Source organism: Nyctibius grandis, chromosome Z (genome assembly GCF_013368605.1).
Source record: "Nyctibius grandis isolate bNycGra1 chromosome Z, bNycGra1.pri, whole genome shotgun sequence".
NCBI classification, from domain to species: Eukaryota; Metazoa; Chordata; class Aves; order Nyctibiiformes; family Nyctibiidae; genus Nyctibius; species Nyctibius grandis.
The window spans coordinates 94,123,648-94,149,369 of record NC_090695.1 but is presented as its reverse complement, the minus strand read 5'-3'; the positions used below and the strand labels follow the sequence as shown (position 1 = coordinate 94,149,369).

At 51.2% G+C, this 25,722-nt stretch overlaps 1 protein-coding gene across 1 annotated transcript; it reads left to right on the top strand.

Annotated features, from left to right (window-relative positions):
- Positions 1-664: 664 nt before the first annotated feature.
- On the top strand, positions 665-25,496 carry MICALL2 (MICAL like 2). Its single transcript, XM_068423206.1, has 17 exons — positions 665-883; positions 7,202-7,250; positions 10,856-10,997; positions 13,461-13,612; positions 14,294-14,415; positions 14,825-15,496; positions 15,706-15,881; positions 16,741-16,816; positions 17,135-17,250; positions 17,753-17,902; positions 20,690-20,745; positions 21,257-21,380; positions 21,978-22,068; positions 22,448-22,521; positions 22,837-22,951; positions 23,923-23,969; positions 24,059-25,496. The coding sequence occupies exons 1-17, from the start codon at positions 741-743 to the stop codon at positions 24,154-24,156; spliced, it is 2,403 nt and encodes an 800-aa protein (XP_068279307.1). The 5' UTR covers positions 665-740; the 3' UTR covers positions 24,157-25,496.
- The last annotated feature ends 226 nt before the right edge of the window (positions 25,497-25,722 follow it).

The window sequence follows — 25,722 nt, the reverse complement described above, 5'->3', positions numbered from 1 at the left end:
AGTTATTTCACGCGACGTGCGTGCCGCGGGGCGCCCGCATGAACTGGCCATCGCGGAGCTGCCCTTGCCCGTGGCCAGCCCAGCCGGGGCAGCACCGCGGCGGCCGGCCGCCCTTCGGGCTCCCTCATCCAGGCACCCCGCTCTTCCCCTCTGTGGGGACAGGGAGCAGGAGCGGCTGCAGGGCAGGGTGGGTGGGGTGCCCCGGTGCCCATGGCCGGCCTCCCCCCCTCCTTAGCCAGGATCAGGCCTCTGGTCCCCCGTGCTTCGTCCTGCCTCCTCCTCCTCACGCATCCCCTGCGGGGCTGCCCCTTCACGAAGGAAACATGATTTTTTTGTGCGTGCGGGTGCGAAGGAAATCTTTGTCCCCGCGGCGGAGGCCCAACGTGTGGGATCCCATGTCACGACAGGGCCAAGCGGGGACAACCGGGGGTGCCCATGGCCGCTGTGGAGGAGCAGCCGGCCCCCCCCGGCCACACACGACGCCCCGCAGCCGCTGCCCACGCAGGGCCGAGACACGCACCGCCCTCTGCCATCGCCCCCCTCCTCCGAGCGCGGCCCCGGGGGGAGGCCCTGAAGGGCCGCCGCCGCCCGCCCCTCGCCCGCCCCTTTCCCCGCCTCCTCCCGCCGCCACACGCCGGCAGCCTCCGGCCGGGCTGGGCACAGCGCGGCACGGCGAGGGGCTCCGTCCTGCCCCGGCGCACGGGGCCTGCTGCCGCCTCCTCCCCTGGGCCGTCGAGGCCATGGCGGCCATCCAGAACCTGCAGCTGTGGTGCAAGCAGCAGTGTGAGGGCTACCGCGATGTCAGCATCACCAACATGACCACCTCCTTCCGCGACGGCCTCGCCTTCTGCGCCATCCTCCACCGGCACCGGCCCGACCTCATGTGAGTACCCTCGCCCGGGCGTCGAGGCCGAGGCGTGGGCCGCCGGCTCGGCGGGGCCGGGACCCTCCGCTCGCGGCTGGGGGCCCTGGCTGGGCCGCGGTCAGCCTGCCGTCGGGCTGCGGACCCCGGGCCCGCTGTCCACCTTCCCCGCAGGCTCAGCCCTCGCAGAAATCCCCGCTGCTCCCTGGGAGATGCTGCGGGCGGGCGGCCCTCGCCGGGAGCTCTGCGAGCGCCCACGCGGAGAATCTCCAAGCAAAGAGCTCTGCTCTCACTGCCTACGTGCTTCTTTTCTGCCCTATATTTTTCCTCTTTCTTCCCTCTGTGGCTGAAGTATAAATACTTTAAACACGTCCTTTCCATGGCAAAACAAGTTCAGGCACCAGTTTTTGGGGAAGCGTTTCCTTTGCTGTTTGTTTGCTTAGGCTGGGCTTTCCTCCCTCAGCCCCACGGCAGCTCAGCCGCTCACGAGTCGGGAGGCGAGGGCTATTTAAACAAAATACAATAGAAAGGCAGGGCCTGGCAGGCGCTGGATTCCTGCACATCGCTCGTTTTTCCCATCTAGAGCTCTGTCTGGGGGAGGCAAAGTGCTTTCCACCCCTTGCTGGTGCCATTGCTGGTGTGCTGTCGGTTTTGACCTGTCCCTGCCCAAACGTTAACATGTGGGAAGGTGAATCGCCGAAGGGAGACATAGATCCTGCTTCCTAGTTGTGGTTTTTTTTTTTACTTCTGGGCTCTTTGGACTTTGAGGTGAGGGGGTTGAGGAGGTCAAGGCAAGGGAGCAGCACAAAGCTTGCCCAGGAGTGTTGATTTAAACGTTAGGTCTCTCCCAGTCAGATGTGGCCAGCTGGTAGAGGACCAGGTTGGGTTTTCTGTACTGTACTTTCCTCCTGTTCCTTGAATTCTACCTTTTTGTTCGTGCTCCCAGGACAACCTGCCATTTGGGTTTGTGTGCAGAGATCTCTCTTACAGGAGTCTCGCTTCTGGTGGAAGCCTAAGGAGATGATCTCCTCTTGCTCACTCTCCTTGTTTGTCTTGAAACTTGGAAGAGGCTGGAGCAGGCTTGGGCAGCGGGAGGCTAGTGCAGGAGCTTCAGGCACGGTTTCGCTGCAGTCCTCACTGCTTGGACAGTCACCATGGTGTTGCTGTGTATGGCTTCCTGACATGCTGTCATGCCCACGTGACTCCAGATATTTCCTTTCCTTCCTTCGATTCACAGTCCCAAAGATACAAAATACCAGGGCAGAAAGGTTGACCTGACCAGGAGGTGCCCGTAGAGGGACAGCGACTGCTTCCTGGCTGGCTCTGCAGCTGTCCCATCCGGAGCTGGGGCTCAGTGACTTGAGAGCTGAAATAATCTTGTTGACCAGTTTAGTGGGTTGTTTATAATCCTTGAACTGTGCATCAAGGCTTGTGGATAGACATATCTTAAATAAATTCTCCTGTGCTGAGAGGGAAGACGTTCCTTGTGGCGTCTCTTAGTTCCCGTTCATTTTCTTTTACGATGGAAATTCTGCCTGACTTTATTCAGGACCTTACAGAAGCTCCTTCTGACTTGGACCAGCTCAGCAAAGACTGCCTGAAGGTTAAAGTAAGAGAAGCTTTTATTGGTGACCTCCCTCATTGGTGTCAGTGGTGTAATGCAGGAAAGCACCAGGTGTATCCTCAGCTGGGCAAAGTCCTGCTGGAAGGAAATTATGCTTTCAAGTGGCTGGTGGCCAGGGCTGCCGGGTGTCACGTGTCGGATCCTGGGGCTGGATATCTGTGCAAATTCTTCATGAATCTGTAAAAGCTTCTCTGAGTGTTGGTGGTGCAGGAGCCACCGGCAGAGAAGTGTGGCTGGGTGCACGTGTTGCTGTGACTTCCCAGGGGCTTGGAGTGGTTTATCCTGAGCTCCTCCCCTTGCTTCTGGCAAAGATCCTAGTTGAAAATTAAAAGCATCATACTGAAAATAAAACTAGAAAAGGATAATTGGTGTTTGGAGCCGCTCAGTGTGTTTGCAGCAGCTCTGCTGTATAAATCACTTGCAGAACATCATTCAGTCACGACATCAGAGTTTTGCAACAGTGTGTTTTCCGTCTTGGTTTGCACAAATTACATTCTTGGGCTGAGGAGTGCAGGGGATTTCTTCTTGCAGAAGCCTGAGAAATTCCCAGGAAAACTTCAAGCAATTACAAAACATGGTCATAATCACGGACTTCTCTTGGGGGGTATGCGGCTCAGAGGACAGGCTGGTGGGGGTCTCTCCCCCCTTCCTGTTTTGTTGCTGGAAAATATATGGAAACTATGATAACTTCTCTCGAACTTGGCTGATGTCGGTTTGCATGTTGCCAGTGAACAGGGCAGGCTGTGTAAAATTAGAAATGCATTTCCCACTCACTTCCCACTCACCCAAAGATGCTCTGGGAGAGCGGAGACGCACGCTGAATTACCATGGAAATTCATTCCTCTTTTGTCCCATCTGGAGTGCTTCATAGCCAGCCCCAGCCAGGCATGCATGCTGTGCCAGGCAGGTCCCAGCCCATTTTATGGGGTGATGGTGGAGCCCTGGGGCTTCTCTCATCAGAGGGACGTGAAGCCTCACGGCAGCGTGGTGGGAGGCCGAGGTCAGCAGCTGCCGCATGTGATGGCGATGGCTGTGCAAACTCTGGCCATGGCCGCAGTGGCCTTGGCCTGATAAGTGAGTTAGTTAGAAGAAGCAGGGGAGCCATGCACACTTGCTCAGATATTAATGCCAGATGTTGGGGAAAGGTTTTGATTAAGCTCCTTCTCTTCGTCTGGGATCTTGCTCTTTCCCAGGCTGTGAGCTGGTGTGCAGCTCGGCGTTCTGGGAACTGACTGGTTGTGAAATCCCCCTTGGCAGCGGAGCATCAGCGGGTGCCCATTCCTCCAGCAGCATTTCCTGGGCTGCTGTCAGCTCGGTGGGGCAGGATGAGGCCGACAGTCGCCCATACGGATGGAGGGGGCCCTGGCTGTGCTGGGGACGGGTTGCCTGCAGTCTCTGTCTCCTCAGCAAAAGGCTGGGGTGAGGCAGAGCTGCTGCCTGCTTGGCCTCCGCGGGGTTGTGGTTTGTGTGACAGGCATAGGCGAGGGGAGGATGGTCCTGGGGCCAGGGACTCTCGTTTGTTGCCAGTTACCCCCAGCAGCACACTTGCCAGCAAGACCAGAGCAGTGTGGAGCAGGCATTGCTGAGAAGAGGAGTGCATGGGGGACATCTTCCACCTGGGATTCCCAGTCCTGTCCCCTCTCTCGAGGTTGTTTGCACCTCCAGAAAGAGCAGAGCTGAAAGGTCCTGTTCCCAGCACAGCACGCTGGATTTGAACCCTCTGTTCAAGGACTGTGAGCAGGCAAAGGGCACTTCACTCTTTTTCAGTGATCCTTTTGACTGCACGTATCTTATTGTCTCTAGAGAAAATAGCACAACAGAGCTGAGAGGCAGAAGTTTTTTGAGGCCATCATGGCTCTGGGACTTTTTTTTGCTCAGTCTGCTCTGAAGTAAAGTTGCCAACCGAGTTACTGCTTCCAGCAGCAGAGATTCCTCCTAGGGAAGCACATGTGCTTGCAAAGGACTGTGGCGTGTGTTGCGAGCGCTGGGTCTGTGCAGCTGGAGCAGTGGGTAGTCACGGAGATTTGTGGGCATGAGAAATGCTCGGCCACTTTTTGCTAAGAGAAGGACTTTTTGGGAGCTAAAAACTTCACTTCTATTCCTGTGCTAGTGAACTCCACTCAGATTTGTTTCCAACACTGGAGGCCCTCTCTTGGGTCAGATTTATATTTCTCACCTCTTCCAATTAATCCAGTTGCCTGTGTTTTCTCACAGCGGAGAACTCCTACATCTCCATTTGTATTAGCTTTGCTTTCTTAGGATTACATTGGTCCAGAGAGCTTTGATATTCCAAGATAGGAGATGCACCAGCAAGATCAATTTCCAAAAGAAATATTATATGTAAGCAGTTCACCTGACTACGCAGGGAAAGAGTGATGCTGAGAGGGCAGGAGGCTCTTGAAATGACCAAGTAACCTGGTTGTTTGCACTCAGCTTTGGGGAACAGAAGGGGATTTCAGACATTCACCATCAGAGATTTGGATTTTTAGGTTTCTCAGTGTGAAGCTGCACACACACTACCATAGCGAACAGCACTCAGCGTGCGAGCCAAAGGCACTGGCCGACAATAAATAGGTAACTCCAGTATGTTGTGTCTTACATGTCACAATGACTGAGGAGGCTGGAGCTCCTCTTTGCTCTTGCAGGTGTTTTCCTGTGCTCAGGATGTCCCTGCCACAGTGACCGGGAGTGAGGCAGAGAGCTGCAATCACCTCCTTCAGCTGGCCCTTAAAAAAGCTGATTTTCTTGCCTGACACAAAGCAGGATGATTGTAGCTATTGTTTCACTGAAACATTTTTAGCTTGTGGTTATTTTTGTTACTCTTTTTAATCCATTGTCTCAGGGAAGGGAAATCTCTGGGCACGAGCACTGCTTGAAGAAAAACCTCTGCGAGTCCCTTTGGTTTTGCACAGGAAAGAGTATATGATTTAGAGGTGGGATGTGTCTTGTCTTTACGTGCTTCTTGGGGGAGTTTGACCTTTGGGTCTTATCTGTCGTTCGTTCTCTCCTTATCCCACATAGCAATACCAGATGCGGGAAGCAGGGAGGAGGCATAGGCTGCGGCACGATGGGCAAACCTGCTTGAAGGCACCTCTCATTTATAATGTAATGCTCCACTTTCTGTACTAAGTAGATAAAGGGCCTGGCTTGCTCCTTTCTGTTACAAGTCATGGAAAAAGTTCCCCTGCTGCGATACAGATCATATGTTTGTCTCATTAATAGGTCTCTGCGAGCCAGCTGTGCCATGGCTTTCACAAGGTTGTCCTGGCTCCTTTCAGAGGCGAGGGGCTGGCTAATGAGGGTAGGTCCACATCGGTCATAAAGGTGCTACATACAGAAATGTAAAGTTGGTGCTGTTGCCTTTTCTGTTTGTCAGTGAGAGTTTCCTCTCTGGTATCAGCCTTTAGCTTAGCTCTGTGCCAGCAGGTACAAGGATTGTAACGTGAAACGGGGTTATCAGAAAGGAATTGACCCTGCCCGCTTGCCTGGGCAGAAGGAAGCGGTGGTGGAGAGCAGGGTTGCCAGCCAACAGTTGGTTTTGTATTCCCAGTTTAGCAAGTGACAGTTTAAAACAAAGCTGACGGTGGCTGTTTCCTAAGCGAGGGACACGCTTTGCTGTGGGTGAGAAAGCACGCTGTGTTGTGGCTTTATTTCCAATAGCACAAACTCTCCCCCGTGCTTTCTTGCCTGTCCTGCCAGGTCCCAGTTTCTGAGTTCCCAGCACAGTGCAGAGAGAGGTGGCACCTGGGTTGGACCAGAGACGGGGAGAGCAAATCTGGGGAGAAGGGAAGAGGAAGGTGATGTCCGGGGACAGCAGAAAGGGATTGTTGACTTTGGCCTGTAGCTGCAAACAGTAATTGTCTCTTCCTTTTCAGTTATTGGTTATGATCACAAATCAAAGGTGACAGCCCAGGGGAAAGGAGAGTAGGATTTCTGCAGGCAACTTTGGTCTTATCAGCTGCGGTATTGTGTTGTGGGCAGAGGTATTTCCCAGGCAGATTCCTGGTGCTGGTTTTGTGGAGCTCTGCCAGAGGAGGAGAGAGGATTTGAAACCAGACCTTGTGTGCTGGTGGAACCAGCGGCTTCTGAGATCGGAGGATACGGGTGCGTCAGAGAAGCGTGCGATACGTGCAGCGTCTGAGGTATCCACAGCTCCGTGGAGCTGAGGTCTCTGTGCGGAGACAACTTGGAAGACGGAAGAAAAGCGTGGATGGATGTGGCTGTTTGGAAAGTACTTCCAGGGAAAGAGTGGTGCAAATCTGACTGGTAGGCACTTTTTGAGGTAGGAGATGAGCAAGGCTTTTTTGGGGAAAAAAAAACCTACCCCATGAGTTAGAGGTTGCTCCTGGCTGTCTCAGCAAAACCCATGAATCTGCATGGGATGTTGTGGCATCAGCACGTCCTGTCCGCGGGAGGCTGCAGGAGTCAGCCCTGCAAGGGTAGATGTGCCAAAAATGTGTTGTGCTGCCTGTGGGCAGATGGCTGTGCCTGCTGGGTCTCCTGCATGTCTCTGACCTGGGAGGTACAGCACTTCTGTGACTGTCTCGGACAGGATCTGCCACACTGCTCCCTCTGAAGTGTCTCTGAGAAGGCAGGTGGGAGGAGGTGCTCTGTCCCCCGAACCAGTGAGGCTCAGAGAGGTTTGAGAAGCTGGAAGTGAAGCAGCTTGCTCTCCATCACCAATCTGAGATTTTTCTCTTCTTTCTATATTTCAGAAACTTCAACTCCCTCAGTAAAGAAAATGTGTATGAGAACAACAAGTTGGTAAGTGACTTTTAATGTTTTGCTTTTGGTCTAGTCTATGACCTGGTACTTTGCTTATCTGGTTTAGCAACAGAAACCCTGTAGATGCGGTGTGCTGAATGTGCTATGTTCAAATAGTTTGCCTTCTTCTGCATGCGTCCAGCCTGCTGATTTAAACTGCAATGTGCAGGCTTGCTGGCTGCTTGAAAGCACCCTCAGACTGCTCACACTTCTTCGCTGGCCACACAGCAGTGCCTGTGTCCAGTGTGTCCTGTGGCAGCAGGAACTCGGACAGAGGTGCTGGAGGTCAAGACATGGGCATGGACATGTTGAATACGTGATGCTCCTGAGGGATGGAGCAGGAGCTGGGAGGTAGCTGGTGTGAGAGGGGAAGCGCAGGGAGTCTCCCCCACTTCTGCTCATTCCTGGTGCAGGGGATGAAGGCTGCTGGAAGGCGGAGATGTCCTAAAACCTCATCCTGCCTGGACACTTCATTCCAGGGTGGGATTTAAGTTTCTCTTGTTCTTTCCATGAAGAAAGCAGAAGCTGGTCAGGCCAACCCCCTCCTGCACTGGATTCAAGCATGAGCTTAGTGCTCTAAGGAAGGATTTTTTCCCTCCCTCTCTCCCTTGCAAATAGAGAGGCAGTGGATTAAAAGGCTTCTCTTCCCTTGGCATAACTCCACACAGCTTCGTGTCTGCTTGGTAGGAGCTCGGGATGTGAATGAACCACGGCAGCTTACTCTTGTCTGAACCGGAGGAATGACATCCTCTGACGCAGTGAGCCATCTGAGGTGGTCTTTGCCTCCGGGAGAGCTAAACCCACCTCCCCACGCTCTGTAGCTTCTGCTCCCCTTTGGCCCCAGCCGTGTTCACAGTGCCTGTGACGGACTCCCCTCTCCCCAGGCTGGGGCTGCAGTGTGTGAGCAGTCATTCACACTCTCTGGGGTTCAGCCCTGCATGTTCCTCTCCTCTAGGTGAGATTCAGACTGAGTGGTTTTGCCCTTCAGGTTTGGTATTTGGCAGGCATCAGGGCCCCTTCGCCATGGATGGTCATCCCAGCCGGAGTGTTGTGAAGCCCTGAGTGTTGCTCCTTCCCCAGCCGGGCTGATGGTGTCTGCTCTGCTGGCGACTTTGTTTTTCTCTGGGAAATGAGCTGTATGAGCCGCCTCTGCTGCTTTTATTAATGAAAAGCTTCTTTGTGCCTCTCATAAAAAGAGTTGCTCCCCTCCTTTGCCACAGCCTGTGTTCCCTGCCCCACCCCCCCCCCTCCATTTCTTCATTTCTTTTATGTCCTTTGTTTTGCTCTCTCTTCCTTATTCCACCTGCTGTAGGATGATTTGGCTGTGTAGCCCTTTCACTGCTGGTATCCTGCTGCCTTGGCTCTGCCGTGAGTGGAGCTGACCCCTCTATCTCCTTGTGAGCTCCTGGGCTGGCCTCCCAGCTCGGACCGCTCTCCATCCTAGCTCCTGCACTTTCTTCCTCTGGCTGCCCTTGGGATACGAGTGGGTCTGATTTCTCCCAGCGCTTTTCCTCAGCTATTGTTCAGACCCTCCTTGATGCCTCACTATTCAATAACTTCTTTTCAGGGGCTGTATTATTCAACTAAAAAAAAATCTTATCCAGATTGTGATTTGCCATGTAAGGTCTTCTGCCAAGGAAGAATGTGTCACTTCTCAAGTGCCGAAAAGACCAACCCCAAACCCTAGGAAAATTTCAGTTGGTGGCATGTTTTTGCTAAAGATTTTTGAAATCTCTAAAGAGGATAAAGGTTTCTAGAGGTCTTGGATCCAGTTCTTTCTGCACTAAAGGGTGTTGGCACGATGTAGCAGATACAGTGGTGGCCTGTGTCAGAGGAAAGCTGTGCCTGGCCAGCTCAGATGGCCTCGAGCGTATCGCTTTGCCTCCTCTATGCGAGATGGGAGCAGTGGCACTTACCTCCTTTGTAAAGCAGTTGGAGCTGCACTGAGGAAAAATGTTGTGCAGAAATAACATGTTGCTTCTTTAAAGGCCAGCCTGGGCAGGCAGGTAGAGGAGAAGGGCAACTGGGCCATGTTAGGTGGTGATCTTGTTGGATCTCTAGGCAAGAGCAATTCCCAGGAACACAAGGATGCTGTAGGCACAGGGGATGCTACATCCTAGTGCTGCTCTCTGCATTGCTCACCTGGTTCTGGCCAAACCACTTGTGTGCGTAGAGCATCCTCCTCTTTGTGGTCCAGGCAGCCCCTCGCGCTTGTTCTGTGCCTGTTGCACTGCTCTCACCTGTGGTACCGTCTGGCAGGAGGTGGCACGGCCTGCGTTCCCGCTCGACTGCACGCCAGGAATGTCCAGCAAGAAGAGTCCACTGGTCAGACCAGTTGTGCAGCCAGTGCGATGTGGAACACTCCAAAGAATATATTAAGTACCAGGTTATGAGACAAGCGAGTGCCAGGCTGGGCTGGCAGCCGGGATGATGCAGCCGGAGGTAACTGGCTGAAAGCATGCTTAATGTCAGCTCAGTTACATTTTTACTGGGATACCCAATGGAAAAAAATGGTAATTAACTTGCTAAAAAATAATGGCTGTTTGTTTCTTCTAAGCTGGAGTAGTTGGCTTGTACACCAACGCTGTTGTGTATCTGTGCCAGAGGTCAGATGCGGAGGGTTTTAATACGTTTGAGTCTTTCTTTAACCCTTTCACTGCGGGGTTCAGCAGTAGCCTTCCTTGTGCCTCCACTCCCGCAAGTGCTGTTTTCATTTGCTGTGTTGGCATTTCAAAGGCGATGCTCCAAAGGTGAGGGAAAGGATTTTTTCTTGTAAGCCAGGAAGGAAAAGGGCTGGAGAAAGTCCCTAGTAAAAGCCCTACACTGAGTTGAGCAAGGGCAAAGTTGCTTTATGGATGTTGGGGTTTTTTTGTCCTCTAGTAAAGTCTCCTTTACCTGACGTTGATCCTCCAGTTTCAAAGCAGAGGGGACCACAGAGAGGAATATTTGCCTCAAATACATATTAGGCAGCATGGAAATGGTTAAGCTGGAAGGGAGCTAGGTATCAGGAATTATTCTGCATTATTCCTTTCTCTCCCTCTCTAGTCTGGGAGAGAGAGCTCCCTCCTGCAGCTCAAGATTTCCCCTTTTTCAGGTGGGGAGGAGCAGGCAGTAGGCAGGAAGCGTTAACATTTGCACAGCACTCGGAGATAGAAAGCTGCTCGCAAACACCTACCAGCGCAGCGTTAATTGGGGAGTGCTCCAGGCTGGGCTGGAAGCCTGGAAGCCAGTCTGCCAGCCTGGATGGACACATCCCCTTCTGTCAGGCCTCGCTCTCCGCAGCTGTGCATACCCAGATAGCGGCAGGCTTGAGGAAGAGCAGGGCAAGCCCAGGTGAGTTCCCGTGCAGTGAGCTACGGCCAGCTTGCCAGGCCAGATTTTTGGCTCCCTGCCTGAGTATCTCAACGCGGTGGCTGGAAGCCATGACTCCATTGGTTCCTGTAACGGCCGTACGGTGTAGGAGTTAAACTGGGGCAGCTGTTCCCCAGTAGAGTTATTATTCGAGTGGGGCTGTTTGTGAAGGAGTTTCTTACTTCTGATGAGGAGCAGCTCTGCTGCCTGGGCTGGACAAGACCCTTTTTTTTTTTTCTTCCTTCCTTCTCTAGGCATTTCGAGTGGCGGAGGAGGAGCTGGGGATCCCAGCCTTGCTGGATGCAGAGGATATGGTTGCTCTGAGGGTACCAGACAGGCTGAGCATCCTCACCTACGTTTCCCAGTATTATAACTACTTCCATGGACGGTCTCCTAGTAAGTACCATATTCCCTGGAGGGGTGGGAAGGATTGGGGTTTAATTTTGTGCTTCCCTTGCCTCGTAACAAGCTTGGAAAAGCAAAATAGACTGCACAGAGGCCTTTTGGTGCCAGAACTGTTTCAATGGAGGTTCTGTACTCTTTACACACTGGCCTACAGTAGCACCAGTGCTTTTGGAAGAGCACAGGGCCTTGTCTTGTCTTTAAAACTAGTGCCTTAAAATTTAATATGCAATCTAAAATTTCTTATGGTTCAGTCAGACAGGAGCAGTGAAGGTTCCCCTCCGTGCTCCCCACCTCAGCTTTCCTTTCTCAAGCATCTCCATCCCTGCTCCAATCCTTGCCACACCAGAGGGCTGGTGAGAAACAGAGTCTAACAAGGCTGAGCTTGTCTGTAAGGCTGTGCCAACGTAACAGCATCCATGGTAGGGCTTGTGCAGCACAGAAGTACTGATATAAGGAAGTAGGAGAAAATGACCCCCTTAACTGGCATAATTGTGATAGCAATTCTGTCAAACATAAAACAGGCCACAGACCTGCCAAGGCGTTGTATCCACATACTGAAGAATTTATCTGGGCTCACAGGAGCATTATTGTAGAGTTGGTTTATATTTGGCTTTAAGCTCATACAAAATGAAATAATACAATAAACCAATTTCACAGGTTCCTCCAGAGGAAACTTTAGAAAGTGGGACATGAATGACTTAACTGGTTAAGGTGAATCTAGATCAAGAAGACAGATATGTATTGAAAATATCCTACATCTTGGAAAGAAAGCACAATTCACTCTGAAAGCTGCCTTTAATACCTAAACTCTTCCCCCTTCTCCACCTCTTTACACATTTAAGCATGCTTTCTCTCTCTCTACAACCTTTTTCTTCCCCTCTCTTAATTTTTTATTTCTTGTTTTAAAACCGTGCTGATTGAAGCCAAACAAATTCCATCATGTTTGTGCCAAGTGGTGGGAATCTGGGTCAGTTTGGGGTCTTTACCCCCTCCCCCCCAGCATCTTGGCTATCACGTCATCAAGCACAGCGCATTTTTATACTCTCTAGTGTCCCACAAAACACTCTGGTTGCTTTCGTATTGCTGGGGTGAATGTGCATGTCTGAAAATGAACCCAGCCCGGAATGTGCCCTCTGACACCAAGCAGACTCCTAATACCATAGTCGTGCCCTTCGAATGGGCTCCAGCAGGACCATGAAATAAGCAGGATGCAGGAGGCCAGAGAGGGTGAGTGGCCAATGTTTTATTGAGGTCATGCATTTACAGAAGAGGAGAGCTGAAGCCACCCGTCTTTGTGCTGGGCTTTGGGAATTCGATAAGTGGCACAAATGGGAAGTGAGGGGGCAGCCCGAGTCTAAACCATGTGCTGGGTTGGCTGTCACCAGTCCACTGGTTGCTGCGGTAGAAGAGCCCTGGGTGTTTATTTGGATAGCTAGCTTTATTGAGAGAAGACTGCTGGGAACTGGGCTTCCTCTCTGCTCCCTACACCCTGCCCAGACTCCCTCTGTATTTACTGACAAGGGTGTAATCTCTTTTCAGACGGGTGGTCATTTAATTGGTCGCTCTTAAAGTGAAGCTGTGGCTCAAATATCCCACAAGGAACACAGAGGCATCTCATTCAGAGTCAGAAGTTGCACAAAAATAACATCCCTGTGAGACAGATGAGGGGTCTTGTCTGTAAAAACTGTGCATGATGCCTTATTTCCCAGGGAAGCCTCCCTGCACTTCTCAGGGCACGGGGAATCATTCCTTGCTTGATTGAAGCGTGTTTGGGATCTGTTTTCTCCGTTTGTTGTGAATTTAGAGGGTTTCTCTCATCTGGAAAGAAGAGGATTGGGCATTTGCAGGCTTCTAGAGGCAAGTCCTGTTGGTTTCTGCACCATGGCACCTTCCAAGTCTCTGTCATAGAATTACCCATTTTTAGTGGTCATTTCTGTGTTTGACAAGCCTGTTTGCTCCATGAGAGTCCCAGCTGGGATGTGGGATGGATGCCCACAGCAGTGAAGGTTCAGGGTGTGTAGGAAGTCTGGAGTACAGCAACTTGAATGGAGCAAACCCTCTGTCCTTAGCTGTAAGACCTAACAGCAGTGCCTGTTTCAGTGGTGATCACTTCCAGCCAAACTGTGGGCCAGGTACAAGCCAAGGTCTTGTTCACACTGTTGACCAATTGTATGTTGTATTTTTCCACTTTTTCATTCCCCTCCATGGAATTCCCTGAGAAAAAAAAATCGGTTTTAACTACCAGATGATTCCAGAATATGTTGGTAAAATCCACTTGTTGGCCCTTGCCCCTCACTCCACTACAGAACTGCTTGTGAAGGAAGCCTGTGTCTCCTTGCGTGCTTTGCATCTTATCCATCAGGCACCTCTGGATCTTCTTATATTGTAAATGACTCCTAAGCTCATGGGTTTTCCTTATGTTACCTTAAAATGTTCACTCTTCCTTTCTTCCAGTTGGAGGCATGGCTGGAATCAAGCGTCCTTCCTCCGAACCTCAGGAGCAGCCTCTTGGGAAGAAAGCTGTTTCAGAGCCTCCTAAGCCGGTGCCTCCAAAACTACCTCCTGCTCACCCACCAGCCAGAGCTAAGCCAAAAGAAACCTCTCTAGTAAGAAATGGGCTTTGGGGTGTTCTTTATACCTTCAATCTGTTCAGTGAGCTAGGGAGTATTATGCTAGTTCAAGGCTCCTAGTGGTAAGAACTCAGTCTCTAAACTTTCTCCTCATTATGGGGGATTTAATCCAGAGGTCTGGTTACTGCACAGATTCAGGTGGCAGTTGTTGGAAAGCCAACAGCTAGCTGGGGTTCATCTAGTGGTGAATACGACAGGGGTGTTTTAGGACACGGCTATGCTGTTCCTAGATCTTGGGGGTGCAGATTTTTAATAGAATGTATTATTTTTACTAGAAAACATTGATGAAATTCTTGGAAACCATTTCAAAGCAGAGTAGGGACAAAAACAGGGTGGAAGAAGGGAATCTTCTCTCTCATGAGGATAAGGACCTTTCCCAGCTAATTCAAATCATACACCTTTGCACTTCAGTTTCCCAGAGGCAGACAAAACACCCTGGTCCTCTGGTTTTGTGGGAACAAGTTCCCCCTGCTCTATCCTCCTGAGGGCTGTTCCACTTCATATGAACAAGGGGTTAGCGGGAGCAAGAATTTTCTGGATATCACTTCTCTGTCCTAACCAACTGGCTGTGCCTGTCAAATGTTTGTCCACCTGGGAGACAGGTAGCTGTACGCTGGGCCTCAGTGCTGCCTGCTCACCCACTGCTTCTCCCCACAGAAAGGGGTCCTGGCAGAGAGCGGGAATATCCCTAGCAGCAGCTGTGGGATCTGCAGGAACCATGTGCACCTGGTGCAGCGCTACTTGATTGATGGGAAGCTCTATCACAGGAACTGCTTCAGGTACCACTCTTTGAAGTGGGGGCACACGCCTGTGGGTTGCAGAGGGGCAGCCTCGTTCCTTTGGAAATGGAGGGAGAGTGGTGTGAGGGGCACTCAAGGTGTTGGAGGACATTTTTGTCAGAGTGAGGCAACCTGGGCCTGCATAGGGGAACTTGCGTGTGCACAACCTGTGCGTAGGGGAAGCTCTTTGAACAGGTCTGTGTTCATCCGCACCTTCCCTACTTCAGGCCATGCTATCAGCAGCTCCGGTTTTTGTACCTGAGGAATGTGCACACAGGATCTGCTCTCTGCCAGTGTGGTACCTTCACCCTCCCTGTGCTGGCAGTGGAATTGTGCCTGCACTCTCAGCTGTGTGTGGATGGCTTCCCAGTGCTCTGGAGGATGTTTTCTGAGGCTTTCTTATCCACAGGTGCAGGCAGTGTTGGAACGTGCTTCTTCCTGGAAGCTACAAAGCTGGGCCTGAGCCCGGTACGTTCATCTGTACCAGCCACCAGCAGCCAGACAATGTCCAGATCTCTGGTCTCCACAGCACTGGGAACAAACCTGAGAGCACCCCAGCCCCTGCCGCTGTCAGGGTGTTCCAGAAAGCAGCAGAACCCAAGAAAACGGAGCAGGTGTTGAAGAAACCCAGCCAGGAAGGCCTTGCTAATTCAACCAAGCCATCTGTTTCATCTTCTGGAAGCTCTGGCTTCAAAAGTGTAAATACTCCATGTTCCTCTTCAGCTGTAAATAAATCAGATGACTACAAAGGTACCCCGTTGGGAAATAAAACAGACCGCTGTGAAGGCACCCCATCAGGGCCTCTTTGGACAACCTCCACAACAAAAACACAGCAAGCCCGAGAAAATTTTTTTCGGTCAATAGAGTCCTCCAGCAATAAAACCTCTGACACTAAAAACCAAGTCCCTTCTTCTCGTGGCCCTGCTAAAAAAACCTCTGCCAGAACCACTACTGAGGTCAGCCCAGTGAATGCTGAGAAGGATCAGGCACGTAACCATATTATACAGGCTCTGGCTGGATCAAACACCTCTCCAAACAGGCCAGGAGGACTCAGTTCCATTGGCTCCTCAGCATCCAGCAGGTAAGTACTATTTCTCTTTCCCTTTTTACTCCCAAGATGATCCTTGGCATAACTGGGAGAAGTCCCTGCATCTTTCTTCCCTTTTTCCTGACTGCTTTTGTAGCTGAGATTTAAAGACATATAGAGAGACTCATCCAAGTCTTTGGAACAGAGGCCAATAAAAAGGTCCATCCTTTCAAAAAGACTCACTTGTTTGTTCTTTTTTGCAGTGGCAAGTTTTCTCCCACCAGTTCTCAATGGCAGAGTCCAGCTCCAAAAGCACAGTCCAGCAAAACAGGGTACACAGCACTAAAACAGGGAAAGATTACAGACCCCCTGCCCAAGAGCCAGGCTGCCAGCAAACCTGTTGACTCTGGGCACAAGCCAGAGTCGAAAGGCGTCAGAGGTGAGGATGACTGATTCACATACAGCTCTGCCTGAACACAGCATGCCAGCTTTATGCCTTTCTCTTGGACCAGTACAATGAATGTGTCAGTGACTCCTATACTTTCTGTCTGTACCACCACATAATGGTTTTCTGAGTTCTGGGGCTCAACACACCTCTATTTGTCCCTGTGCAATTGCTCCTTCTAGCATGGAGAGTTGTTCTTCTGTGAGGATCTCCAGGTATTTGAAGTTGTAGTAGCTGTCATCAGTTGTTGGGATCATGGTGGATTTCAGAGACTTAGGTAGGCTTTCCCAGATGGGAGGCCTTGCCAGAACTTCAGGATGATTTTGTGATTGCAGTTGGGGCTCACCCAGCCTCCTTGTCTGTTCTGAACCAAGCTTCCACCATGGTGACTGAGCAGTGGACTGAGGGATGATGTTCTGGGGGTACCTGGTATCTCAACCACTTCCAGATGGCCTGTCTTTTTTTTGGCCAGAAGCAATATCTGTCTGCAGTTTTCTGTGAGCTTGTGGGTGTTTTGTCTTGCCCCCCTTCCTGCCCCATCCTTCGGTCTCTCAGATGTGAGCTGTTTGTGTTCTATTGCTGTTGAACGTGCCTGTTCATTTACACCGTGGCTGTGTTTCTGTAGCTCATAGGGTTTAAAGCATTTGAGCCGAAAGGGGCAAAATGCCCCCAAGGTTATTTACTACCTGTTTATTGTATGTGAATCTGTCCAAGTTAAACTTGTTGAACTGGTGCTGGTTTGCTGCAATAACATCATAGTATCTACTCCAGTGCATGCCTAAGACCCTCCTGAGACACAAATCTGGCTTGTTTTATTGGATCTGATATTATCTTGCTATGTCCCTTCCTTTAGGAAGCACGAATGTTGGTGAAGACAAGTCTGAGAGCCCAGCAGAGTGGAGATATCTGTTGAAGCCTGTAGCCAACAAGTGAGTGTCTTGGAGCCGATAGGTCTCCGTGACAAGTGAATGGGGATGTCCATGTCTGCAGCTGTGTTTGTTGCTGCAGGTTTGTGTGCACACAGGAGGGAAGACCTCCTGTGTTTTAATGCTTCTGTTTTCAACAATTTCATGGAAAAGGCAAAGGCTTTCATTTCTGGGGAGGGAAAGCATGTTTCAAATTTCTGGACTCTGATTAGAAAAGTGCAACCATCCTGGATGGAGATACTGCCCAGCATGTCCAGAACACTTCCTGTGGGCCATTCTGCAAGAGGGATGGTTTCCTACCTTTGTATTTCTTCTTTGCAGAGACCAAGGTGGCTCTAAGAAACCTACTGATAACTCCCAGGTGGGAACAGGGAGCCCAGCACACAAGGAGACAAAGCCAAGCCCATTAGTTGTCCCATCAGCAAAGCAGGACTCTGGTATGAAGGATATAAGCTTTGCCTTCATTTTGCTAGTCAGGCAGGGGACAGGCATTAGTGCTGCAAGACACATACAAGGAATGTGTTGGTGGAGATTGTGCCTTGCTTTCAGGGATTTTTGCTCTCTGCACCTGCTTTGCCCTGTGGTACCTTTATTTGGAGAAGGACTCGGTCTTCACAGGCTGCCCTGCTTCTGCAAGACAGCTAGCAAGATTTCGCTTTCTCTCTCTTGCATAAATGTGTAATGGTGAGAAATCTCAGTGGTGGTTCCCAACAGTTTATTCTTCTTTTCCACCCTTCTCTCATACTCTGGCCTTGGAATCGGTGCTTTCTCCCTGTTTCCTTTGGGCTTGTGCCCCTTGCTATCATGAAGAGAGGAGAACTGGGACTAGAAATGAAGGTGGCTAGTGGTGAGTGCCAGAGATGCTGGGCAATAAAGGGATTTTTATGAGATGATGGTTGAAATTTCTTACCCAAAACCTGTCTGTGCTTCTCAATCCAGCTTCATCTGGTGGATTCATGAAGAAGAGATTGATCCCCAGCTCAGATCTTATCAGGAGCTGTCAGAATTCAAAGCAAGGCTGGGAAGACCCTGCGGGCTCTGCCAAGAAGGAGGAAGAGGACAACCAGTTGAAGAAAAGCACTGCCACATGTAAGGTCTCTTCTGCCTGCTTCAGGGCTCTCTCTCCTCTGCACTGTTAGGGGACAGCCTGAGTGGTCAGTATGGGAGATGCGTCCCTGATTTTTCTGTGGCTAAGCCTGTGGCTGTTGTCATGGGGGAAAAATGTGTGTCATTAATTTTTATTAGCCAACTTGGCCTAAGCAGGAACCAGCCGGGCCAGAGAATTCAGTGGGAAGGGAAGAAATTAAAATAGGGATTTGTCAAGGTCACTGCCCTGTCATTCTTTAGACTCAAAGCTATGAAGAGGACCATCTCCTAATTTGGGGAACTGGGATCTAGTTGATGTCTCTGTTCCTCTCCAGTTGAGTGGCTTTGGGAAATGAAAAGAATGCAGAGAACTATCAGCCAGAGACTCCAGCTGGCAGAAGCCACGGTAACCGCAGCCAAGCTGCTGCTTCCTGGACTTTCAAAGATGTCCTGACCAGTTCTGACCAGTTTGTTCCTACCCATAATCCAGTTTCTTACTCCTGTATGTTCAACCACAGCTTTACTGTGTACCTCTCCTCCTTTGCCCAGTTGTCCTTACTCCTATATAACCCACCACAATGCAAATGAAATTTCCTGGAACTAACCTGATGTTTGGTGCTGTCTTGTTTGCTTGGCTTGTTTGTTCTCCCCTTACCTTACCCCACCTGGCTCTGTCTTACCTGTTTGGACTAGAAGGTCCTCACAGCAGGGCTCAGCCCTGACTCTGATGTTTGTCTTGGAGCAAGCAGGATGGGTCCCAATGGCTCGGTGGCCTCATGCTGTAGTATCAGTTAGCTGGTTCCAGCATTGTCCGTAGCCTGCACCTCTGACAGATACAAAGCATTCAAACTCCAATTGTGTTGTCTATTTTAAAAGTTTAGCATGCCTCCACTGCCATCATTTTCCCAAAACTTTCCATCTCCTTTCTCCTCGGACTCAGCCACAAGGTTCAGCATTATATCTTTCCCAGGAAGCAAGCTGTTAAGATAAGGGAGGCCAGTTTTATACCCGTCTTTCTAAAGCTTAATGATTGCCGTTGGGGAGTGCCCATTATGGGAAACTTTCCCAGCAGTCTCCCCCCATTTTTCAGGTGTGTGGCAGTTTGCCATCTGAAAGGCTGTTCTCTTGCTGCTGTCACTTGGCAGCCTGTGGATTAAGGACAGACTTGTTGCTCCTCTGTGTAGGTCTTTACCTCAGCCCTCAGAGAGATACTGTGAACAGTCAGCTACCGTTCCTGCCCTTAATCCTGCATGTGTTGCGTCGGGCCGTGGATGGTGAGCGTTTCTGTAGATGATTAGTTTTCATTGGCATAGGTAGTGTTTTTGTTGAGAACGGAGGCTCCACGGTTTTCTTGCCAACTGTCCTACTTCCAGTTTGCAGGCAAGCAGCCAGCCCATCTTGTGTCTGTCAAGACAGAACTTGAGGATATCAGGGGATATCAGACCCTGAGCTGGTCAGGAGAGCATTGTTTTACTAGCTGTTCCCCTCCAGTGACCTTGGCCTTCTCATGATCAGTGGTGCAGCTTTGGAGATGCTGCAGAGATCAGCCAGAAGGAGCCTGGAGAGGCAGGGCTGAGCTGGGAGAGGTAGGTGTTGCTGGGGCAGCAGCAGCAGGCTGCCCATGGCAGGCCAGGTGCCTCTTGGAGGAACCTTTAAGAGAAGTGAGAGTCACAGGTAGCGTACTGAGCAGCAAACCAGCTGCATCCAGTGGGAAGAGTAACCTGATGGAGGCCAGCAGTGCAGGGACAACACAGCTGATTGCCACATGCAGCGTCTTTTCCTTTTGCACTCCTCCTAGAAGACACAATAGAGCAAGAACCGGGCAATTGGAGAGCTGTCCTTGAGCTCTTCCTCAAGTCAGCACCAATTGTCAGAGACTCTCAGGAGGCTCCCCTAGTCTGTCTGTCCTGTCTTTCTCCTTGTGTGTGCTGAGCCTGCACTGCTGCTGCCTTTCTTACAGCCCTGCTTGTTGATATTAGAGTTTTCCTTCCTATCTCATCATCCACGTACACCTCTGTTCCCTCTCTGTGGTAATTATCCAGCCCAGCCCCTCGGGTATCTGAATACCTCACACTCTTCTGTAGTTATCCTTGCAGCACAGTTGGGCAGAGGAAGCTGAGGCACAGTGGAACAAACACACGTTGCTTAAGGATTGATTTTAATAGGTGTCCAGGGCCTAAATAATGCTGTGTAGTGGGTCCTAAGGGACTTCTCACCTAGGAAGTGTTTTGTGGAAGGAATTGAACCTTAGCTTCTTGAGACCTACACTAAGGTCCCCTAGACCATCTTTGTTTCATCAGTATTTGCTGATAGTTCCTTGTACAAGAGCACTAGAGGGGCATTTTTAAGTATATCTTGGTGTTTCCTGTGACAGTAACCCAGTATTTCTGTTTTATACTTTGGAAGCTTAATAAGGGGTGACTTTTGCCACAATAAATACCTCTGAGTTTTAACAAGGTCATGAATGAACATGGAAGTTAATATTCTTGGGTGCAAGCTCCCAAGTCACACCTGAGTTAGGTGAGTGCCTGTGCCCTGGGGATGCAAGCAGCACCCTGTGACCGGAGAGTCTCTGAGTGTGCAGCAGCGACAAGTCAATCAGACTGTGCCAATTCCTGCAGACACAGCTCTCGCCTCAGTCGGGCGTGCGGATGCGTGCGTGTCATCAGTGCCCTCTGTTTGGTGGCAGGGACCTGTTGTGCTCTCTGGTGGTGTACGCACTGTCCCACACCACAAAAATACTTAAAGTTTGTTGTGGCATTTCTTTTTTTTTTTTTTTTTCCCTTTTAGTTAAACCATCTGTTCCAAAAAGCATCCAGAGCCCTGAAGCAGTGTCCCCGACTAAGGTATGGCTGGAAACCAGGTGTAATGGGCACAGGCTGGGGTTGCTGGTTATCCTGCTGGAGTGCTTGTCCAGAAATATCTGAGGTTGTCTTATTGGGAGGGTTTATATGAATTCCCAGGGAAGGGGTGAAAGGCTCTGGGGCAGAGACAAGATGGAGAGACTGCCAGTTATCTCCCATGCAGCGGGACAATAGAGGCTGGAATAAGATAGAGCTGAACAAAAATCTGGTAGATGTAGTCTCCCCCAAGAAAGGAGGGGGAATGTCTGTGGACTGACAAGAGTGGGTAGACACGATCACTCACAGCAAATGTGTCACAGCGCTGTAACGCTGCAGTGGCCAGCACTCTGATACCAACAGCCAGCTCTGCGTCTCTGCTGACTTGGCCCTTCCAGGACATGGCTCTGCAGTTGGGCTCCTTATGTCATTTCCCATTGCTGTTGGGGCTGTGACCACCTCAGCAGACAGTCTGAGGACACCAAGCTGTACTTGGTCCTACATTTTTTTTTCCTAGCTGCACCCAGATTACCTCCCTGAGGAGGAAATCCAGAAGAAGGTGTGTGACATTGAGAAGCAGCTGGATGAGCTGGAATTGAAAGGAGTGGATCTGGAGAAGCAGCTGCGTGTCTGCGAGGGAGGTAAAGGAGACTGGGGCCCAGCTCTGTTATGATGGGGAGGTGTGAGGCTCACATCCTACCCTTGGGTGTTCTTGGCTCCATTTCTAGGAGCTCACGCTACATTGTCAGACACCAGGTTGCCAAAGGTACCCAGTATAACAAGATAAAGCCCTGGGAATTTTGAACCCTCTCTGGCTGTTTCCTAACTTATTGTTTGAGGAAGGTCTTGTGTTTATTTGGCTAAGGATCAGGGAGTTCTGGGAGTGGAAGGCTGCTATTGATCGGGCTTTTGGATCCCAAGCCAGACTGGCCGTCATGGCTGGCTCCAACTTGGCAGGGCTTAGTGAGTTCATTCAGAATGGCAGAGTTGAGCCAGCAACATGGAAGATGAGCTGCGTGCCCTGTGATACGAGTATCCGTGAGCAGCTTCCTTGAATATGCAGGGGGTGATCTGCATCCTTGCCCTGTACCGAGGGTAGCAAAGATGAGTTGTGTTCCCTTGACATTGCCTATGGCTCATATAAGTTATCCTAGGCTCTCCCTCGACTGATTGTTTAAGCCGGGGAGACTGAACTGATGCAGCTTCTGAAGTAGTCTTGCCCTTTGTCTCCTTTGCAGATGAGTCTGAGGATGCCCTCATGGTGGATTGGTTCAAGCTGATCCATGAGAAACAGCTGCTGCTCAGACAGGAGTCAGAGCTGATGTACAAGTAAGTACAACCAGAAATTCACCCATCTGCTTGTGCACTTCACCTGTGAGCAGTAAGCAGGGAAGGAGAGGCAACGTGGCAGCCCAAAAATTAATGTGCCAATTGGTGGGATAAGGGAGGGCTTTGAGGATGTCTCTGGGAGAACTACCAGCATCCTGAGATATTAGCTGATGGGCCTTTGAGCACTGATGAGCACCCAGGGACTGTGATGAGCTTGTGGGGAGGGAAACCTTAGAAATATGATGGAGGAAGATTTCCCTTGACCCACCCCAACCCAGATGGTGGGCAATGCAGAGATGAGACTTTAGCACAATACGAGAAGGGTCCAGCCCTGGGGCGTGCAGGGGCAGTAACTCATCACTTCTGTGGTTCCTTCCAGGATGAAACAGCAGAAGCTGGAGGAGCAGCAGTGGAACATTGAGACAGAGCTGCGACATCTCATGAGCAAGCCAGGTAAGGACCAACTGCACTGAGAGTCCTGCTGGCCCCTGGCTGTGTAGAGCCCTCCACTCTGCACGCCAGACCTGGGATGTCCTTCAGGTCTGAATGACACTGCCAAGGATCGCAGTTTCGCTGGGGAATCTCTCCTGACAGCTGCGCATCCAACCCACCCGCGCTCTCTCAGGGGATGTAAGATGTGCCCCTGAGTGTGAGGATAATAAAATTTGGGCCTGTGAGAGGGACTTGCTGGAGCAGGGTAGAGGCAGGAGCCACAGCAGGGAGGTACTCACCTGTAGCTCTGAGATGGGCTTCCCTTGTCTTGAGCAGAGGAACTGAAGACACCCAGGCAGAAGGAGCGAGAGAAGGAGCTGCTGGAGTCGTACCTGAACACAGTCAATGATCGGAATTATATTGTGGAGTGCCTGGATGAGGACAGACTCAGGTGAGGGCCCTTGGGTGGTGGGAGATGAGCCGACACCAGGGATGATTTCCATTGTACTTCCTCCACTGCCCAGGCTGTAGGGGTAGGTGAACGGCTGTAATCCAGACTTCTGCTCCATGAGAGGTGGGTGGTGATCAAACATCTTGTCCTAAGTGCTGCTGCTGTTGCTTTTTGGCAGCTGTTAGAAACTGAGATCAGAACCGCAGCCATGTTCAGTGCTCTCTCAAGCTAATGCTGCTCAGAAGACAAGGGCTGTGAAAATATAGAAGGCAGAGGAAGAGAGGGAGAGGCTGGAGATGGGGAGGATGGAGGCAGCACGGGAGCTGCAGGAGGACTCTGGGAACACAAAGCCAGGAGTGTGTTTGTCTGCTGCAGCAAGTGAAAGGACAACTGTAACCAAGAGTTGGATCCTCCCCAAGTTCAAAGGAAGACTGCTGTGTCAAGCAGCTGGATTTGTGCCTCCTGTTGCTGAGAGCAGCCTCCGTTTCGTGACCTCAGGGCACCGACTCCAGCTTGAGGATTCTGGTACTGTCAAGGCTTTTGGCTCTGGCCTTGCCCAGGCACGAGGAGATAGCAGCATGTTTGTGACTGCGATGCGAGCACCTCTGCAGCACCCCAGGCTGCTGGTGTCTCAACCTTTATTCATCTCGGGTGTGGTGGTGTCTCACAACTCAGTGAACTGGGATGATTCTTAAGCCGGCTGGGGGAAGGGCCTCCCTGCTGCGGTGCTGGACTGCCACAGCCTGGAAATCACCTTGCAGGCCCTTGCTTTCAAGGGAACTAGATGCAGTTTGCTAATGTCTAGGACTCCTCTGACTGTTGGATTTTTTCCTGCACCCTTCTTGCCGTGTGCTGTGGAGGTCGGTCATTTCTGGCTGGGGGAATAACAGTTGCTTTTACATGATTTAATTGTCTAACACCTTGTCATGAAACACAGCAAACTTTTCTAATGCCGTGCTGTTCCATTCCAGAGAACAGGAGGAGGACCAGATGTTGGCAGTCATGATCCAGAGGTTGGGTAAGGGCCCTTTCTACTCTTACAGAGCAGCACTGGGTGGCACTGGGGCTGTGGGTCTCAACGTGCTGTGTCTGCTCCTTCTCCTGCAGATGGATCTCTTGAGAGCCAGGAGCCAGAGAAGAAGAAGAACAAGCCCCGCTTGTACAAAATATGGAAGCAGAAAAATAAGAGTAAAGCTCAGGAGTGACGTTCCCGTGCCCAGTGGCCGAGAAAGGGGAGTCAAAGGGATGTTCCTTCCTCACTGCTGCTTTCCTGGAGTTGTGCAGGACTGTGATGAGGCTCCTCTGCTCCCTGACATGGAGACTGTAGGTTTGCAGACCAAAGGGACAGTGTGAATCCCCTCTGGTCTTGGCTTGGGGCCCAAGGACACCTTTCCCAGAAGATCGACTTTTAAGACTGTTTTCCTTCTTTGGATCTAGCTCAGAGCTGGCTTCAGCCTTGCTGGCACCTCAGGAGGGCAGAGCTCCATTTGCCCATCCACTGCTCGGGTCATTACAGCCTGAATGCAGGAGCATGGCACTGGATGTTGCCCCACAGTGCCCCACTGATGCCAGCCAGGGCTGTGCCAAGGACACTGCGCTGCGAAAAGGGCAGCTCTCCCTCCCTCCCTGCGTGTGCTGTGGCTCCCTGGCCAGCATCAGAGATGCAGAGAGGGAAGTGGTGTGGGGCATGAGAGATCGGGGGCCTCCCCCTTATTATGCCAGTGCAAACTGGAGCTGCAGGCTCTACAGCCAGGGCAGGCAGAGAGCAGAAACACCTCTGTATCTATGGGGGGGGTGTCCTAGACCCAGAGGGGTTTCAGCAATAGTGCTTTGTTTCCAGACCTCCTTTTGGGAGTTGCTGCAGGCTGGTTTCTCAAAGCCATGAGTGGTTGCTCACTGCTTCATTCCCTCTGTGGGGGAGATTTGTAGCTTCCTTATTTCTCTGACTGCACAGTGAAGCAGAGTTTTCATTGTTTGTGGCCCATTCCACTGAAAATTAACAGAAGTCTTCTTTTAACAACCTGGTGCTAACTGGGAGCAGAAGGGAATTAATGGGTTTGCCTCACCCATGAGTCTTCTGCATGGGACCAACATTTCAGTTCCTGAGGCTCTGTCCCTGGCGAGCCAGCGCCCTCAAGGGGTGCTGCGGCTCGCCTTGATGGAACCAGGAGAGCACGAGCAGGTCCTGGGCTGTTGGCAGTGAGCCTTACTACTCTTCCCTCAGTCCAGTGACTGCAGCCAGACACTTGCCCTGTGTGGCAGCATCCCTCTTCCCTGTCAACCTGGGGAGCAGGGATGCAGTCAGGCAGGGAAAGATCAGATTAATTCATGATGCCTCTAGTACGTGTGGACTTCCCTCCTCCCTCCAAGCCAGGTACTTTGAGGTTTCTCGGGGTCCTGTTCTCAGCAGGCCCTGGGGTGTTGCAGGGAGGAGGTTTGCTGCCCACTGTGCCGGGTGGCAAAGCAGAGGCGATGCGTCCCTAACCCACGAGGTGGCAGTGGGACTCTCTGTCCCAGGCAGCCCGTCCTGGGCACCGCAGGGGTGTGCTCCATGAGGTACCAAGTGCCCGAGGAGGTTCCTGGTGCCCACAGTGTATGCCATGTGTGTGCATGTGGTGGGTCACCCTGTACCTGCATATGCTTTTGTCCAATAAAGAATTGCTGGAGCAAATCCCAGAGTCCCAGCACGAGTTTGGATGTTGGTTACCAGGTGTGGGCTGCCCTGGTTGCTGTGAACAGTGACAGTTTCTCTCTGGAGATGAGAGTGTGTG